Raw genomic sequence first — 18,387 nt, 5'->3', positions numbered from 1 at the left:
ATCGTAGTGAATTATTTGTCTCATGTGAGTTTATTGTAATGTTATTTTGTTGTACTGTGAATTTCTTGATTGAATTGACGTATTTGCAATTTTTTTTATATTGATCTAAGATGAAATTACATTTTCGGTCCTGTTATTAATACATGACTAAATTTGTTATAAAAGACCAAATATAAAATATTAAAAACTAAATTCGACAAAAAAAAAGACTAAATATATAAATAAAATAAATTATATAATAAAAAATTGGTAATGATTTATAATGTAATAATATGTAATTAAGATATATGAGAAAGGATTAGTGCCCAATAAATGATGAAACTATAAATAAGATTTGAAAACTCGAAATTGAGTCCACAGACCTCTCACCTTTCAGCCGTGTTGTCTTCACGCAACGCAAACACACACACACACAGCCCTCCATTATTATGACCACCATTTCTCTTCATCTTCATTCCCCACCATTGCATACAAAGGGTTGGTGTATGCGCGCATAGGAATCCGTATTTTCTTCTCTTTTTTTGATACCCCTTTTTCGTCCTCTCTGTTAGGAGAAGGGAAAAAGAGAAGAATCATCAGATGGGTTCGGGCATCAGCCGGACGAGGTCAGGCCGTTCACGGCCCCAAGAACAACGCCCTCGGCCAAGGCTGAGGCGGGCTATCTCCTCGCTCCTCGTGTGTGGTGCCTCCTCATCATCTCGCGAGGTATGGTGGTGTTGTAAATGGGAGTCAACAGATCGACCTTTTTTTTTTTTTTTTTTTTTATTCTTGTGGTCTTCGGTTTTGTGCTTTAGTGGTCTTCCCCTGAATTGTGTTTTTCTTGTTTGCTTTATTCCTTATTTTTTACCAATATATGGTTCGGGGAAATTTTGAATGATGGGATTTTGCGTGATGGATGTTGATTATGTGACGAAATCAGTTTTTCGTCTTTCAACTAATGGAAGTTTGAAAACAAGACAAAGATTGTCATTGAATTGTGTTTTGTCCCAATAAAATGATACGGGAAAGAGATGAATCCCAGGTGTTTGAAATGGTTAAGGATTTAGTTGTGGACTATGTGTGCATGATGTGCATTTTCCTGAAGATTGTATATCTGAATTTGAAAGTTATTAATTGCTCCAACTGTCATTTTTGAATGATGTGCTTTTGCATGAAAAGAATTTTGAGGATCAGTGCTGATATCTTTTTCCTTTCAAGTATTGAAGCTTGGATTAATGGAAAAGATGTTCAGAGCATTATGTTAGGCCCAAGAAATGTGGCTGGGGTTTATCTCTAGGTGTTTGAAGTAGTTAAGAAATCATTGAGTCGATTGAATGTAATTGAAGCTTAATTCTGTATAACGGGAGTTGGCGTTAAATTTTATTGAGATATTACCAAACCCATAACAGTTGTTTATTTCCTATGAAGTGAGCTCAATTTTAGAAGAGGGATATCGAACTTCCTGAATCAAAGATTTAAATATGTGTAACATCCTTTCTGCTGGTAACATGCTTATGCCTTAAACTGGGTTGATTAATCTGATGAGATTTTCTAGGATTCTTATATTTGAACTGTTGAGATGAGGCAAGTTCGGGAAAAAGTGACATTTATGCCTTCTGAAACCGAATATGGTTCTGATTTAGTTTGATCATAAGCTAGTAATTTACCATTACCGCAATAGGTCCTTTTGTTGATATCATAGACTCCTTGCTTAACAATGTCTCAGCAAGATGGTATTTCCAAATTACATGGACAGCCAGGCTATGATTTTTTCATTCCGATGTATGCGAGTCTGCAATATATTAAATAATGAGCTCTTTTGAACTTAGTTTAGTCTGCTAATTGAGCTGTCTCCTTTTTCATCTGAATTCTTAGTTCACGTTAGGACGTACAATTGAAGCAACTATGGTGGAAAACATAATAGATAATTTTGTCTTGGGACGTCTCTGGTTTTATTCTCAGGTTATCTGTGATTTATTCTGTTTTATGCGATCAGAATGGGCTAATGCATATCTGATAAATGTCATTAAGCATCCTGTTCTTATGCACAATGTGTTTCCCAACAGGGATAGGTATCTTAGGTGTTAATTCTATGCATTGTCATTTGTTTTCTGTAGATGGAAGATTATCCAGCTGAATTACTGGTAAATTCTGCAGAACATGGACATCAAGAGCAGTTCAAATTCCTGAGGAAAAAATCGGATTTGTCAATGGGCAATGGGGATGATCTGGTTAGCAGCAAAAGTGAAAGTCTGGTTTCGTCTAGAAGATGGTTTGCTGCTAATGGGAATTCTGCTCCAGAAGATGGTGGGAGCAATGTTGAGCGTGGCAATAGAGGGAAATTTTTGTCTGAGAGTAGGGAGTTGATTCCTTCTTATCAATCTACTGCTCATTCTAGAGGTATTGAAACTGCAAGTACTTCCTATGTAGATCAACTATCTGCAGATTGTGTTTCTTTGAATGAAATGTCGAGTACGAATGCTATGAACACCATAAATTACAACATGAATGGGGCTTTATCTCAAATTGGTCCACGGTTCAACAATACAGGCAATGTATATTCTCATGGTCTTGGAGGGCTCTTGTTAGATGAACTTTCAGTTGAAAATAATGTCTCCGAAGAAGTTGATTTCTCTAATTCTGATTTTGGTTCCTCTTTTGTTTCTGATTCACCCATGGACACTCATTTGCCAAGAGATGATACCATTCAGGAGGTAACACCTTCACATGTAGGTTTTCTAGTATCAGAAAGGGAACATAACAGACAAGATGTCAACCTACTGCAGGTGGACGTTGTGAGTATATCCTCAAATATTTTACCAACTAATTCTGCTGAAATCAACAGTCGTGAGGCAAGAAGGAATAGCAGAAGATTATTTTGGGATGCTTTCTCGAGACGCAGCTCTCGGAGGCATACAGAATCAAGAGCCTTAGGTTTTTCGCCTGGTGATTCTGAATCTTTGAGATCTCACGACAGATGGCTCCTTGATTTTACTGGTAGTTTCTACAATGACGAGGTTGGAGGAGATTTAAGATCTCATGGAAGTAGAACTCCAGGCAGTCATGAACTGCAAACTCCAGGAAGAAATGAACAACAAACGCCGAGCAGTAATGGAGAAAGAACTCCAGGCAGTAATGAACAAGATACTCCAGGCAGCAATGAACAAAGATGGAATTCAAGATTTGAGGTACAATACTTTTTTGGCTTTTTTTATTCTGAGAGATACTCTGAGAGGTGATTGTGGTTCATTCTGCTTTACCACTTGCCTGAAATTTTACTCATTCTTTGTTTCTTTCTTTCTTCTTCTTTAGAGAATCTCTCATTGCTCAAGTACACAACTAACTAATACTTATTTATCTATGTATGTATATATTCTGGACAACTGATGGGCTTTGTCAACAATTTTAATCTTTTTGTGTCCCATTCCTTGCCCTCTACTTCTTTTCCTTATTTAGGATGACAATGCAAGTCCTGCTCAGGTGGGATGTATGAAAATATTGTCATGATGTCTAGTGTTGCATTCTGCTGGATAGTTGTTAATTATACTACTCTATACAGATCTGGGAGAGACTTCGCGGAAATCTTGATTCAACCGATCATCCAACTTCAGTCTGTCCTAGAGGAATACATGCTGATGGTTCATGCTCGTGCCAGTCCAGTTCATCAGTTGAGGAATCTGGCACACGTGCTGGCATTTCTCGAATAGTCATGCTGGCTGAAGCATTGTTTGAGGTACTCTTTTCTCCCCCTCGAATATTACAGTTATGATTTTGCCCCATTCTTGTAAATATATATTGCCCTGTAGAGAAATGTATGCATGCCTGCAACTAAAGGAAAATGTAAAAGGGAAATCTATTGCACGTGTCAAGTGAAACACTACAATATAAAAGAAATCTAGTGTTATGAGCATAAGCGGTTAATCTTGGTAAATGTTTCTGTAGGAAGAGCTCACAACTATTAAAGAGTCATGCTTGAGCTTTATTTCTTGAAATTAATTAGGTTGTGATTACGTTATATGAAAAAATGGTCAACAATATCAGATAGGTATTTCGTTTGGAGCTCATACACTTGGCTTAACTACCTCAAGTGCCTACAGAATTAACCAGGGCAATTTTTGGTGAGTTTTTTTTGTAAAAGATTGCATTTATGGACCTGGAGTTCGTCGAGGTCCGGGGTACTGAATGCTAGACAATTTTGAGAAAGCGAATTACTGATTGTAACAATAGCTAGAGCCTGGGACCATATTAAAGGTTTGGCATCAACCACTGTCTGCTCATCCTCTTATCCCCTAAATATGAAGTTTTGCCTGATAAGAAAGCTATCATCCAATTAAGCTCGTGATGTTTTTCTCATCCTTCACCACTTACAGAAACACTAATAATACCACTTAAATCAATTCTTCATTCTTAACCAGAAGTCTCCTTGAACTAAATGGAGGAAGTACTTCTGTCAGATGCCTGACACTTGAGCAATCTAATGGGAGAAAGCACCATTAAATATCTCACAAAGTAGGAAGCAGAACAAAGTATTATGTGATTTTCTTATCTTATAAGTTTTATCTCATTCAAATATAATCTGCTAGATTTTTGAAAAGGTTTACTTTTATCTGATGTAACTAACTGGTTACTAGTTGACATAGGAGTTTCGATATCTGGCTTGCCCATGTAATCAAATTTGGAAGTTTAATGAATCCAACATTTAGTCATATACCCACTCCTGAAATTGTCCAAGTAACGAGTTTACAACCATGTGGATTATGCTATTTTAAGTTTTATCTGTTGGAATGTTGTATTTTCAAATTCTAGCCTCATGACTAATCCCTTAAATTAGTATTGCTGCATTTACTGATACATGAGAGGAAGTGGCAATATTTGTACATAAGTACTGTAGTAGGTAAATCGTATTCCAGTTCATGTGCATAACAGGAGACACAATAATCTATATTTTGCACCTGCTATATATGTGTCTAACGCAGCAAACCTGTCTTTTATGAGAGACAAGTTAGCTTAATCAATCAATAAATCAAAAAGTAGGTTAAGACTGCAAATGTTTAACATCATACTTTTTTGGAGCTATAATATCTTGGGTTCGGTTGTTTGGTTCTGTCTGACAACGGAATCTAACCAATTAAAAAGTTTAAATTTATTACTTCAGTCGCCAATGGGTGGACATAACTTCAGACTTTTGTAGTTTGGATTGGGTAACAGAACTTTTAAGGAGCATATTCTTACTAAGTGAAGTTGAAGCAAGCATGATGTACTTTTCATTATATGGTATATATTATATGTATATATGTTTACCTATATATATGTTTTTAGTATTGGTATATTTGATTCTAATCTACCAACATTAAATTTTAAAATATTAGCCCATTAGTCCTATCCTGTGGAATTGGAGATAATATTGTATAGTAGTTTCTTATTGCTTTTTCTCTAGAAATGCATACATGGTTACAAGACACCCATCATGCTCATTATAGCGTGCTTCTAGCCTCAATCATATAAAAAATAGAAGCATATGGATTAGTTTGTGTCTTGCTATTATTTCCTCTTGCTTACTCTATGTTGTCTCCTTGGCTGATTGTAGTAGGCACAATGAATTTTTTGGTTCTATCTTCCAACGTTCCGATCAAGTAACCTTTTCACATTTTTTTCTATGAAAGACTGATATCTCTCGGTTTCCTTATTTTATGTCTTATCCCATCAAGCACCTCCTCCTTTCCCTCCCTTTATAGCCTCTGTATGCTCATGTCCTGGATCCACTCCTCATCCACGAGAGCTCTCTCGCCTTCAAATTTGGTTTTGTTCTCTATAGTTATTTTCTTATTCTTTTTTTTTAATGTCTAGACAGAATTGAGATTGCCTGAAGTATGTCCGACCTGAACTGAATCTGAATATTGGACAAAGATCAGGTATAATTTGAAAGGATCTGAGACTTAAATCATTCCAACTGGATAAAAAGCCTGATGGGCTTACAAACCCATAGCCGATCCCGCACCCACCTATAGTCACCAATCCTTATTGGCTAAGAAGCACCTGTTTTCTATTTTATATTTCATAACCTTCTTAAAATTTTCCATATGAAATAGTAGAACTTTTTGTCTCTATGGGGACTTGGACTGACTTGAACTTTGTGGCTAACTTATCAAACAATGGGTTGATAAAGATTTATGATGGCTTAATCTTGGAATTTCTCACCTGATATCAAGAAGATTCTCTGCCAATCTTCCTAGAGGGAGCCTTTAGTTCGGGTGCTTCAATTGGTTGGAGCCGTTAAACAATCACCCAATTTAGGTGCATTAAGTCAAGCTCATCGTCACATTATTAGTTGGGGTTTTCTTAGCTGCTACCTAATTAACCACACACTCTGTTAGAAAAATGCACTTGACTAGAAAAAGAAGAGGAAACCAGCCAGCATGTGCTAGAGGGAAGAAATAAACCCTTTCAAATAGCTCATTTGGTGGAGGTGTGGTGGGTTGCTGATGACAAGGCTCATTTGCTTAAGGAACTAAAGTCATTGCTTTCTTTGCTATCACGATCAGAGAGATGTATATTGATTTTGAATATGATGCTTAATGTAGGAGAGCAGATGAGTTCAGCTCATATTGAACTCTTGATTTTTCTTGAGTTTGCGCTTATTATTTAAATGAGCTCAACTCACTTGCGAAAAGATACGTGATACCTAAATTAATTTGAATTGTTTTTTTTATTTTTTGAAATAATAATATTATTCTTCATCATACTTATCCTCATTATTCTTAAATTTATCAGTTAAGTCAATAATTCCAAATATCTTTTTATTTTTTTGTAATGCCTATTAATATTAATGTAAGAAAGTATTGTTGTCATTTTGTTTCAAGAGATTATATTTTTAATTTCAATATTAATATATATAAAATTATCATTAACATTTATTGTTAATGAAAATCATAGACTATTACTAGTAATAAAAATGAATTATGTGAAATAAAGAAGAAAGAAAAACAACACTTGTGAGCTTGTTTTCAAGCTTTGGGGCACCCATATCTGGGCTCAATCACAACTCATTAAAGAGGTCAAGCTCGAGCTTCAATTGAGTTGGCTCGAGACATCTACTGCTAGCTGAGAGCATGAGTTTATTGTTCTGATTTTTTGTACTACACTATGTTTTCTGTTCATATAACACATGCCTCCCAATTTATCTGGTTTGTTTTTATTCAGTGAGTTACTGCTCGCGAGTAGTAATTTTATGTGCGAGATTCTTGAAAACTCTACTAATATTCTTAACTTTTTCTTACCTCTCATATGGAGTTTAGATCCTCTGGGATAATCTTAACTTGTATATTGTGCATGTGCAGATACTTGATCAAATCCACCAACAGCCTATGTCCCTTTCCTTGTCTATGGTCTCGCTTCCAGCTCCTGAATCAGTTGTTGAATCTTTTCCTGTGAAGATTCACAGAAAAACAGGAAAACTGGAATGTGCCGATGATGTTTTACAGTATGTTTTCTCCCGCCTTTTTCTTATGGGCCTGTGGTGAAAATGGGAAAATTTCAAGTTTGGGAGCTATGGATTCTCCATTTCCCCATTCTCTGAAAGGATGTATAAGATGGGGGGATACATGAACTATATGCTGACGTTAAAGAAAACACAGGAATAAGGACAGAGATCCCAACTAAGAAATGACATTCTTAAAAATTTAAGATTCCCTTTAATGGATCTCTTAGTGACTTTGTGCTCCAAGCCATAATTGGAGATTTTTAATCCTTAAAGCTTTCAGTACAACAAGAGGTTGGTTAATAAATCAATAAATTGTTTCTGCACTTATCTTCTGAAACAAAATCATTGTGGTAAGAGTAAGACATGCTAGTAACTGAGATTATTTAGTGTATCTGGGAGAAGGATGAATCATTCATTGAACAGTAATGTAAGAGATTAGAATGTAAACCTTTCTTTGTACTTTGCCCAATTATGATATCAAATGACTACAGATCATACCTTGTTATCTTTCAAGGTCGATTAGCTTTTAATCATGAAACCATCATGCAGGTGTTACATTTGCCTGGCTGAGTATGAGGAGGGAGACAAAATACGAGTTCTTCCATGCCAGCATGAGTATCACATGGCATGTGTAGATAAATGGCTGAAAGAGATTCATGGGTATGTGATAATTGCTGAATTATGCATGTCTGTGTGTGTATACAAACCTTAGCCACCAAATTCTGTTCTGTTGACTTTGTGTGCGTGTGGGTGTGCACATTTCCAAGCATAACACCTGATTCTTCCGATGCTAATGCTTGATTCTTCTCTGGTGCTCCAGTGTGTGCCCACTCTGCCGGGGAGATGTTCGTGAGGGTTTCTCAGAGGGCTCTACTTCTACTTAAGATCTTTCTCAGTTGGTCAATTTCTTATATAACCGATAAGATGGGCCTCAAGAGTTGTATCTTTCGTGGAATAATATGTCATTTATACTCGTAACCAGAACCATTTCTGGTTCAATATCAGAATCTTGATTGGGTAGGTATATTAGTTGGTGCATTCTGCAGCCACAGCAAGGAAAGAGAAGAAAAAGAATTATTATACTTGGGTACTTGTATCATGACATTCGAAAATGTAATGGCTTTCTAGCCTTTTGCTGAAAATCCTTATGTTTTCACATGTAAGTAGATCAGGCAAGGTCAACGATTTTACTTGTGGTTTAGCATTTTCCGCCTTACACGGGGCTCCCAGATTTTCGGTCCTACTTAGTGGCGATGAGATAGAGACATTCACTTTTGCATGTTTGTATTAGGCTTTAGTTGAGAGAGTGAAGGAGATGTTCTTGGAACTCCCATGAGCGGGAAACACGTTTCCTGTAGAACAGCATTAACAACTGAATGTTTCTGTATAGTTGCCATTTTGAAATCTGAACAATCAGATGCTATCCTCTTTTATGTGGCAGAAACATTATGTTGTATGCAGTTCTTGTTTTCCTTACTCTCTGGGGTTCTGGTAAGACACATGTTGTCAGCATTTCCGTTGTGTAAGAAATCGGGAAGGCTATTCAGGGGGTGTTCGCAACTGTTTAAATAAGATGAAAGAGTATATTTTGTAGTTCATACGTTTGAACTACTTGAATTAAATCGATTTAAATTAAAAATTATAAACAACTTCCTCCCAACTACAAAGTTGTTACCCTTGGTGGTTTGGAGCATGGAAACTCGAATACTAGCATAGGATCCCTGGAATGTAAACTGAACCCTGAAAGGATACAAGCTACAGTGCAAAATGTTTGCAGAGTTAGAAAATTAGCATCTGACAGGTCTAAGTACAATCATCCTATCTACATAACACATTCTTTAACTGCAGATGGCTGGCATGCAAGAACCATGCCTTCAAGTCCTGCAGGAATCCATTGCTTAAGGTAAACTTAAAGCCGATAAGATCTTGGCCTTTTTGTACTAAAACCATCTTTACATATCAAAGAAGGGGTTGTACTTAAATCCCTTATCAATGCTACTATGGTTGATCGATGCATGATCTTTGTTCGAGGACAGGAAGCTTCCTTGCCTTGTACAGTTTGAATTGCCCTGCGGAGCAAAGAGATTTGGAGGTGAATTTTCATCATCGTCAGGCTTGTCCCTTTTCTCCCCTGCTTTCCCTCGGGAGTTTCCCATCTCTTTCATGTGATTCTTGAATTCTTTTCTAACCACATCTAACACAATATCACCGTATTGATCACACCACAATCTGAATTTTCAAGAAAAGAATTAGAATGCAAATACTTAACTTCGACCCTGTGACTATTCGACAATCGCTAAAAAGTAACAGAATGAATAAAATGGCATCTCACTTGGAGAAAAACTTTTCCATGTCTGCCTTGTCTACCGGAAGCCTAGTCGAGATGGCTTCAATTTCATCATCTCTAAGCAAAATTTATACATACATGTGGTTAATCCATGTGTTATTAAGACAAAAGGCTCAAAATACTATTTCTAGAACCTTGATTGAATCTGAAAGGAAATGCTTACGAAAAATGAACATTTGGATCTTTTGCAACAAGTTCTGTCCGGATCCGGGATAGCTCCTTCTTTATGTTCTCTCCTAAAACCTGCAAAAGTTCCATGAAGATCATGCAAAGCAGAAGCAGAAGTTAGGCCAACTTGAAGCTCTAGCCAAGTCTAAGTAAAACTGTAGGCAAAAACTTCATGAGTTCAACTTAAGAAATTATAATGCAACATAAATTTCTACACCTTATCAACAAAGAAATCAGTCGGTGCGCCGTTTGGATGCAATTTCCTCTTGATTTGCTTGGTGTCTGGTCCCTCCCCAACAGGGTTTGCCACAAGCTTACCACCATAACTTGCTCCATCTGATTGCTCATTGAGGGACGGCGGATCTATTTCATCCTCAGTGTCGTTTTTCTTCCATTTCTTGAATCCATCAAATATCCATGCTTTTTTTCCGGACTTCATGTTTTCTTTACTCTCAGATTCCATACCAATGTGATTACCACCACCAGTGGCACGCCCCTCTGGCTCTCTCTGAAAAAGGATCTGAAACGGCTTCCTCTTCCCCTTGTTGTTAAGACTCTGCTTCTCAGCACCCATCACAAATTCTGATGGTAAGCTCCCCACCATGAGAAGAGACGGCTTTGAGTCGCTTTCTTTCTCATGTAAACGACACACAGTGCTTAACACATTTCGGTCATTGATCCCAAGACCTCTAGCGTCTGCAGTGTATACGTTGTTCTTGTCCTTCGACTTCCCATTTTTATCTGGTGATACAAAACCAAAAGCAGACACAGCTGCTTTCTTCTTTTTCACAGTTGAACCTTCTTTTGACCTATTCCTGGAGGTTAACATCTCTTGGTTAACCAAGCTTTTCTCGTCCTTGAGATCTATAACAAACCATTCTTCGTCTGAAATCTCCGTGTGTGCTCTGACTATCACATCTCGTGCCTCAATCTCAGCTCCTTGCACTGCAAGTCTCTGTAACAAAGGCCTTTTTGATGCATGGTACTCTTCCTCTGATATGCATTTGGCATAGAGTAACTCCTAAGAGAAAAAAGCCACAAAAACACCATAACTTCCGTGGTCCTAGTAAAAGTATCCCTCTGTAATCTTTAGAAATATTGTTCTGCTTATTATCACACACCAAGTTAACAAGAACTTCTCCTTTCCTTTACAATTTTATTGCATAATGAAACAAATTGAAGCAAAGACAGACCAATAGGGGCCTACAATGATATCGGTTCGTACGTATTTGGATTAGCACTTGCAGATTTGAAAATATCATGAATGCTAACATCATATTGTCACGAATGCTATATCCATAAATGAAATTGACACTTTTTTTATTGAAAACACTTTACAGGATGATTTGTATAATGTATTATTTTCATTTACAATGAATTTTTCTTATTATTACTACATATATTTATTTTCTTGCAGTATGCCATTTGACTTCATTTGGCGACTTGATCGACCAATTGAAATATCGAACAATTCAGCGGATAATAGGTGCACTCGAACGCCACCACGCTTAAACCATAGGCGCGCTAGACCATGACAAGATACGCACTAGGGAAAGCCACCAAGCTTATGCCGACTAGGGAAATTGGAGGTCCATCAAACTCTTTCCAACCACAGTTGTCAGCACCTCATGATTGTGAAGCTTAGGATAATTGCTCGAGAATTTGCCCTATTGACCCCACCCTCAAAGGATGTTCTACAAGTCGGGTGCCTCATACAAGAGAAGCACAACTGTGTCTCGGACAACAGTACCCAATGGGCATAGGCATCGATAGTTACTTATGTTGTTTTGTCTTATTTTAAGAACGCAGTCCTTTTGCTACGTGGTGAATTGTTGCGCTCCTTACATTAAAAATACTAGTGTGATGAATATGTCCCTCTAGTTTGAATGTTAGTGTTAACTGAACACAGTGAAGGTGTTATGGAATTAGTGTTATTGCTATGAAATGAAGTGGACGGAGGCGCCTTCATCGATACACAAAATGCTTTTCATCTTTTGAGTGAGTCTTCACGCATGCCGTGAATTAGCACAAAATAGTAACACTAATTAACAAACCAAAATGAATGCAAATACGACTTTTTAGGCTCAAAATACAAAAAAGTAAGTCATATAACCAAACAAACTTTCACATCTTAAATCTACTATATACCTATATACTAAGAACACCAATTCCAAATATATTTTCCATTCTCGCCTCTAACTATATAGTTTTGATATTTTTACTCTAAATATGTTTTCATTTCTCACACAAAAACCAATATAACTTTTCGACTACAATTGGAAATGCTGAAAACTGAAAATAAAAATGAAAACATAACCAATAAAAATAAAAATTGGCATGTTTTGTTACTTCTCTCTTTTATTATTTTTCTCGTGGGACGGTGTTGCACAATCTAGAGGGTTTTGGGGTGAGTCTATAAGTTCTTTAAAGCATATACAAATGTTTGAAAGCTGTAAGAAATTATAGAGAATTTGATAAAATGCTCACAGAATGAGCTTGAAAGACAAAAAAATAAGATGGTTGACAATTCTTAAATATATAAGTTTAACCAAATACCTCTTAAACATACCACAATGATCAGGAAGAACTCTTTGTTCTCATTTGGCAGATAGAGCTCTATCATCAACTACCAGAGCTAAAGTACAAATGATACTTGACCCAAAGAAATAAATAGCATGTACCATAAGAAATTCTCAAGAATGCGTATTCATCAATAAGATATGTTTGTTAGAAATTAGTGAAACTATGATTCACTAATTATTGAAGAATTGCCTCATCACTGATCAAACCATGTAATGCAATTCTGACTTTTCTAGTTCCTCTCAGTATTGATACAATCTTACTTGCTAAACACCTAAACTGTATTATCTGACAATAGCGACAACTCCGAATTCAACACCTATAATAAATGCTATATTGTTAGAGCGTGGAACTTGAACCAATATTACATACAAGGATAAGATTGTAAGTTTACGATGTTTTGCAGGCACCCTAGTATTAGACGACCATGAACTTAGGGGATTCTCCGAATACATAAATCTTGTGTCTCGTAACTCCTTCTTTTCGTACTTTTATGCACACGTCAACAAACTGACTGAATTCAATTCCTAACATCCATAACTATCTATCCGAAGCTGAGCTTTGTTTTCATTTTCTCACTGCACGAAAGAGAGCCAAAGACAACCTAAATCTTTCTCCATATCTTCGTAAAACATACAGTTCCATATGTTCTAATTTACGTTTATTTATCTTACACTAATACAACTCACAACATAAAATGAAAGAAAAGAAGGATAAGCAAATCAACACTCAGGAAATCCCTTCATGAAAACAAATTAAAACCAGCTAATCCCACTCACCTGCAAGAAGATCAGCTTATCCCTCAAAACCGCAGGAGGCTCGTGATCGACCGGTGACGCAATGAGCGTCTCGAGAAGGTGTGTTCTGAAAGCAGACACCTCCATTTCAGGAACAATACCTTCTCTACAAAGCCCCATCAGATTCAGTATCTTGTGGAATGAATCTTGCTGCCACTTGAGATTATCCGACTGCTGCTTCGACAGACGCTGCTCGGCCGCCGCGATAGCCGGAATCCGCCTCTTCTTGAAGGAGAATGGGAGGATGGTCTTGCAGATTGAGGTGATGGAGTCGTGCAGTGAGGAGTAGTATGTGGGTGTGTATGTGTATACCATCTTCTGGAAAACCCTTTTCTTCTACTTGTATGAATCTTTGCGGGATTTCGTTGGTTTTTACTGAGATTGGATCAGCTCTGAGTTTATGGGATTTTTGTTTTTGATTCTGGGCTCTCTCTAAGCTTTTGTGGATGATGAAGAGAAGGGGGAGTCCTTTTTTCGTTTTTCACTTTGCTGTAGAAATTTTGAATTTGTGCGTGTAAACGATTAGTTGGGACTAGCCGTTGGTTCTTAAACGTTGGTTTTGATGTTATACGACGACGTTTGGGTTTACCCTGTTGGGCCGTAGTTCCATTTTGGGCCCACCATTTGATGGGCTTAAGAGATCGTGAGGGTGTGACTGGGATTTTTGATCCAACAATTAAAAAACACAAGGAATAAATCACTCCCGATTTACAGTCTATTCATACAATTTATTTCTGTCTTTTAAAAAATTATACATACATATGTCAAAAATATCGATATTTTTTATATAAATCATCCTATTTTAAAAAATTACACATACACCCTAACAACGTCAACATCATTACACACACTATCCTACTTTTTGGATTTTAGGAGTGGTTTTTTATAATTATACCTAAAATATGGGTGATTTGTATAAATATATCACGATTAGGAGGTGCAAATATAATTATTTAAATTTATTAATAATCAAACATTAAGTTAAATTTTTTATTGAGTCCACATACGTCTAGTAGTAGTCTTATTTGATTTTGCCCTGTATTGTTTTGGTTTGCTCCTATCCAATGAGTTCATCTGCAAAGGGAGGTAATTGTCAGGAGTCTGTGAAAATGAAGTCATGTAACCGGGTAATAGGAATGAACATAACTAAAATCATATAAATGAGAAACTTGGAAAATTAAGAGGGTTCATTCATGGTCGTACTATGCTGAAATTAGATTCACACATTAATACAACCAAACGACCCAACATTAAAAGCTAATGCTACAACCTTTGACTTAGTAATTAAAAAAAAAAACGACAACACAGTAGGAAGTCCATCTTCTGCAATGATCCTTCAGAGGCGCAACCATTCCGTATACATATTTGAAGCTAGCTCATTACGCCTTGCAGTCTATGCAGTAGTTGTTTCAATGGAACTCACAAAATCCGTGTTCGAAAGATCTGTATTGTTTGGGACCTCAAGGACTTCACATTCGAACGGGTCATTAGGCATCTCCATACGCACGTAATTATGTAGAAGACAATAAGCAATAATAATTCGATTCTGCACGCTAATGGAGTAGTATGAAAGGCTTCGTAAAACCCCCATCTAGTTTTCAATAAGCTAAAAGTGTGTTCTATAACATTTCGTGCTGCAGATTAAACAACTCATGTTGTATTTTGTGGTCCACACCACCACGTTTCCATTCTTTTAAATGATATCTTCCACCATGGTAAGGGGTGAGGAAACCTTCCCTATTAGCATATCCATTGTCGCAAAGGTAGTACTTACCTATAGATCAACATATGAAGTTATAAAATCAAAATTAACAAGAACAGTAGATTATGATATTGCAAAATTATTGTGATTTTGTATGATTTTAAAAGGACAATACCGTTAGGCACTTCCTGGTTGGTTGGTCTGCTTATAGCATTACGCAATTCTCGTCCATCAACGACACTTCCCTTGCACCATGACAATACGTATGTAAACAGTCCTTCAGGATTATAAATACCAAGTACATTTAGACTTATTTAGCCCTTGCGATTACAGTAACGCCCCTTTTTAGAATTCGATACCCGTACTTCAATGTGTATCCCATCTAGTGCCCTAAGACATCCCTGAACAAATAAATTCAAATTAACATTTGAAAATTTTGAATCAACAACTGAAAAATTATAAATTTAAGGGCTGGTTTGGTTGTGTTTTCAATGGGACTTTCCCACTTTTTACTGTTTGAGAATGTGGGAATGTGTTTGTTTTGTACCTTTTTTAGTGAGAATGCATTCCCAATTCATTTCTCAATTTCAAATTTAATAGGGCAAATAGGCTTGTCATAGTTGTCTTTTCTTGTCAGCCACTATTTGCTTCTTTCCCATCAATTAAAATTGATTTTCTCTCTCAACCATTCCTTTCAATGGACTTCTCAAACAAAACCAGCTCTCCTCCTCCTTCCTCTTCCCCTGAAACTCACCCACGGATCCATCCTTTTTTTACGAACGTCGAGTCGTGTGGTTCGAACAACGAAGTAACTTGCCGAAAGAGAAAGCGCGGCACTCGAACGAAGGTGAGCTCTGTACCACGTACCGTCTGTTTATGCTGTTTTCTTCAGTGCAGAAACAGAAATCTGTAGTAGTGATCGAGATGCTGATAGGAATTTTCTTCTCCATTAGTATAGTGTTCAGCTGCGAGAAACTTCATGTAGTAGTTAGTGCTTGTTTTCGGCTGCGATTAAGCATACTTGTAAAAAAAAAAAATTGTTGGTAAATAAATGCAATTTCTTAATCCATTCGCCCCTTTTGTCGTGATTATTTTGTGAATTAAGTTATACCAAAATCACATTTAGATAACATTAAGACCATAGATTAACAGCATATTCTCTATAAGTATAGAATTAGGAAGGAAGAGAGAGGTTGATTAACAGCATATTCTCTTTTATACTACAGCATTCAAATTCATATCTTACATCTCAAATCTTGAATGAGTTTGATGAAGGCTGTTGCTATGCTTTTGATGTGATACGTTTTCAGTTCCCATAAACTAACAGAGAGAAGATCAAATCTGAGTAATTTCTTGTCCGATAAAGTTTAGTGCTGAATTGAAGTTTGCTCATTACTTTGAAAATTGTCAAAGTATTTTTACTTGTTACTTGAGTTCGAATTGTGTCTGTTTGGATTGAAGCTCATTCACTTCTCAAGTACTAACAGCTATATGGTACTGTACATAATTTGAAAAACCATAGATAAAAGAACTTTATACAACCTCAAAAACTATTGGGAAAAATCCAGGAAGAACCTTAGAAGAAAGGTATATTGCATTTAACATATATAGATTAATATTGTGACTTTTGAATTTAGAGATGGATGAGGCAACAGTCATAAATATTTCACTTGTAAGATCTATAACAATAAAAAGAATTTAGAGATGGATGAGGCAAAAGTCAGTAATGAAATCATCTTGCTTTTTATTACAATAAAAAGAATAACCAATATTAAGGACTTGAATGTTCTCTTATATCGCCAATTTCAAGTTAAAGAATACATTTCGTAAGACTCATATTTACATTGTTCAAAGGAGTAACTCCTTTCAATTTGAACTTCCATAAGAACATTCATAAGACTCAAATTCACAAGTTCGATTTATTCTTATCACTTGACTAAGGCTTTTTACCGGCATTCTCTATTGACTAATGTCCTATTTTTTTCGTTTCTATACAAGGAATGAGTTGGTATCCATATTTAGATCGTGTGCTAATGAAATAATACAATGATATTTATTATACACATGTTATATGCTAATGAAATAATACAATAATATTTAGTGATTGTACTTACTACCAATAATAAATAAAATAATTACAAAATTTTATAATAATGATTAATTACAGTTAATTACAAATAGTGAAGAAATATTGTTTATACTTACAAATGTGAAGTTATGAGTTATGATTAATACTTTAGATATTTTTACTTACGTCGTGACTTTAACTTACATGGTAGATGAGTCGAAAGGGGAAGGAGGCATGTAATACGTCTTCGGATCCAAAGTCACGGGCTGACCATGCTTGGTGGGATATGTCACAGGTGTCTATGCTCATCGAATTAATGTATGAGCATTTCAAGAAAAGACACCTTCTCTCATCAACATTTAGTGAGCAAATTTGGCGTGAGATCGGGATTGAATTGTCCCAACGTAATAAAACACAATACACAGTTGCGCAGCTTAAAGGTAAGGCTAACAGGCTTCAAATGCTTTGGCGTAAGTTTTACGATTTGGTGTACAAACGGACTGGTTTTGGTTGGGACCCAACAACGTGCACCGTGACTGCATCAGAGGATCGTTGGGCTGAATGGATCGCGGTAATTGTATTACATTTCTCCTATTATTTTGATAAATCTATTCATCATTTCTTGACATACGTCAATTAATTAAAGTGTGACCGATTATGCAGGCTAATTCGAGAGAGTCTGGCTTGAAAAAGAAGGGTCTTCCTCATTTTGATTTATGTACTGAGATGTTCTCATCTTCTGTGGCCACTGGTAGCCATGCCCGTTCTTCTGCCATGCCTCCTGTCTCCAACAATGACAATGATGACGTTGATGTAAGCTACCCTGCAATGGCTACTGGTAATCCACTTGAATCCGGGCCCGAGCAAATTCCAACAGCAAGAAGAGGTCGGCAGCGAAAAGGGGAGCAAAGTGATCGGTTGAAGAGAGTTGATAAATGCATTGATGCCATAACCGCTTGCAGTGAAGCCAAAACTCGGAAGCTGACAAATGTTTTGAACGATAATATTGGAGAATGCATGGCTGTGCTGTCTAAAATGGAGGGACTACCGCGGTATTTATTCTTTGCAGCGCAAGATGAGTTTTTGTTGAAGTTGAGGCGTCAAATGTTTCTTCTGATGAGTGATGAGGACAAGCGTGCTTGGGTTGAAAGCTTGAAAAAGTGAATAATTTTTTTTATTGTTATAGGGGCTGCATGAATTTGAAGACAATTTTTTTATATACTTGTGTGATGTTAGTTGTAGTTGTTTTTCTTTATATTATTTTTA

The 18,387-nt window shown here is 36.5% G+C and overlaps 2 protein-coding genes across 2 annotated transcripts; one reads left to right on the top strand and one right to left on the bottom strand.

Moving 5' to 3' along the window:
• The first annotated feature begins 346 nt into the window (after window positions 1-346).
• Window positions 347-8,892, top strand: LOC105162267 (uncharacterized). The gene is made up of 6 exons (XM_011080262.3): window positions 347-705; window positions 2,097-3,167; window positions 3,539-3,712; window positions 7,317-7,459; window positions 8,009-8,119; window positions 8,280-8,892. The coding sequence occupies exons 1-6, from the start codon at window positions 580-582 to the stop codon at window positions 8,341-8,343; spliced, it is 1,689 nt and encodes a 562-aa protein (XP_011078564.2). The 5' UTR covers window positions 347-579; the 3' UTR covers window positions 8,344-8,892.
• A 323-nt stretch (window positions 8,893-9,215) lies between these two features.
• On the bottom strand, window positions 9,216-13,854 carry LOC105162268 (uncharacterized). The gene is made up of 5 exons (XM_011080264.3): window positions 13,334-13,854; window positions 10,192-10,995; window positions 9,970-10,049; window positions 9,792-9,863; window positions 9,216-9,688 (listed from the first exon to the last, which is right to left on the bottom strand). The coding sequence occupies exons 1-5, from the start codon at window positions 13,664-13,666 to the stop codon at window positions 9,412-9,414; spliced, it is 1,566 nt and encodes a 521-aa protein (XP_011078566.2). The 5' UTR covers window positions 13,667-13,854; the 3' UTR covers window positions 9,216-9,411.
• Window positions 13,855-18,387: the final 4,533 nt, after the last annotated feature.

The sequence above is a fragment of the Sesamum indicum genome, linkage group LG5, assembly GCF_026168435.1.
Source record: "Sesamum indicum cultivar Baizhima isolate 11 linkage group LG5, ASM2616843v1, whole genome shotgun sequence".
Classification (NCBI taxonomy): domain Eukaryota; kingdom Viridiplantae; phylum Streptophyta; class Magnoliopsida; order Lamiales; family Pedaliaceae; genus Sesamum; species Sesamum indicum.
The sequence above is the reverse complement of the archived record's forward strand: the minus strand, read 5'-3'. Positions and strand labels throughout refer to the sequence as shown.

Coding starts and splice junctions, on each gene's coding strand:
- LOC105162267 (XM_011080262.3), top strand. CDS start 580: ATGGGTTCGGGCATCAGCCGGACGAGGTCAGGCCGTTCACGGCCCCAA. Junction 706..2,096: donor CCTCCTCATCATCTCGCGAG/GTATGGTGGTGT, acceptor TGTTTTCTGTAG/ATGGAAGATTATCCAGCTGA. Junction 8,120..8,279: donor TGGCTGAAAGAGATTCATGG/GTATGTGATAAT, acceptor CTGGTGCTCCAG/TGTGTGCCCACTCTGCCGGG.
- LOC105162268 (XM_011080264.3), bottom strand. CDS start 13,666: ATGGTATACACATACACACCCACATACTACTCCTCACTGCACGACTCC. Junction 10,996..13,333: donor ATAAGCTGATCTTCTTGCAG/GTGAGTGGGATT, acceptor TTTTTCTCTTAG/GAGTTACTCTATGCCAAATG. Junction 9,864..9,969: donor GATCCAAATGTTCATTTTTC/GTAAGCATTTCC, acceptor AATTTTGCTTAG/AGATGATGAAATTGAAGCCA.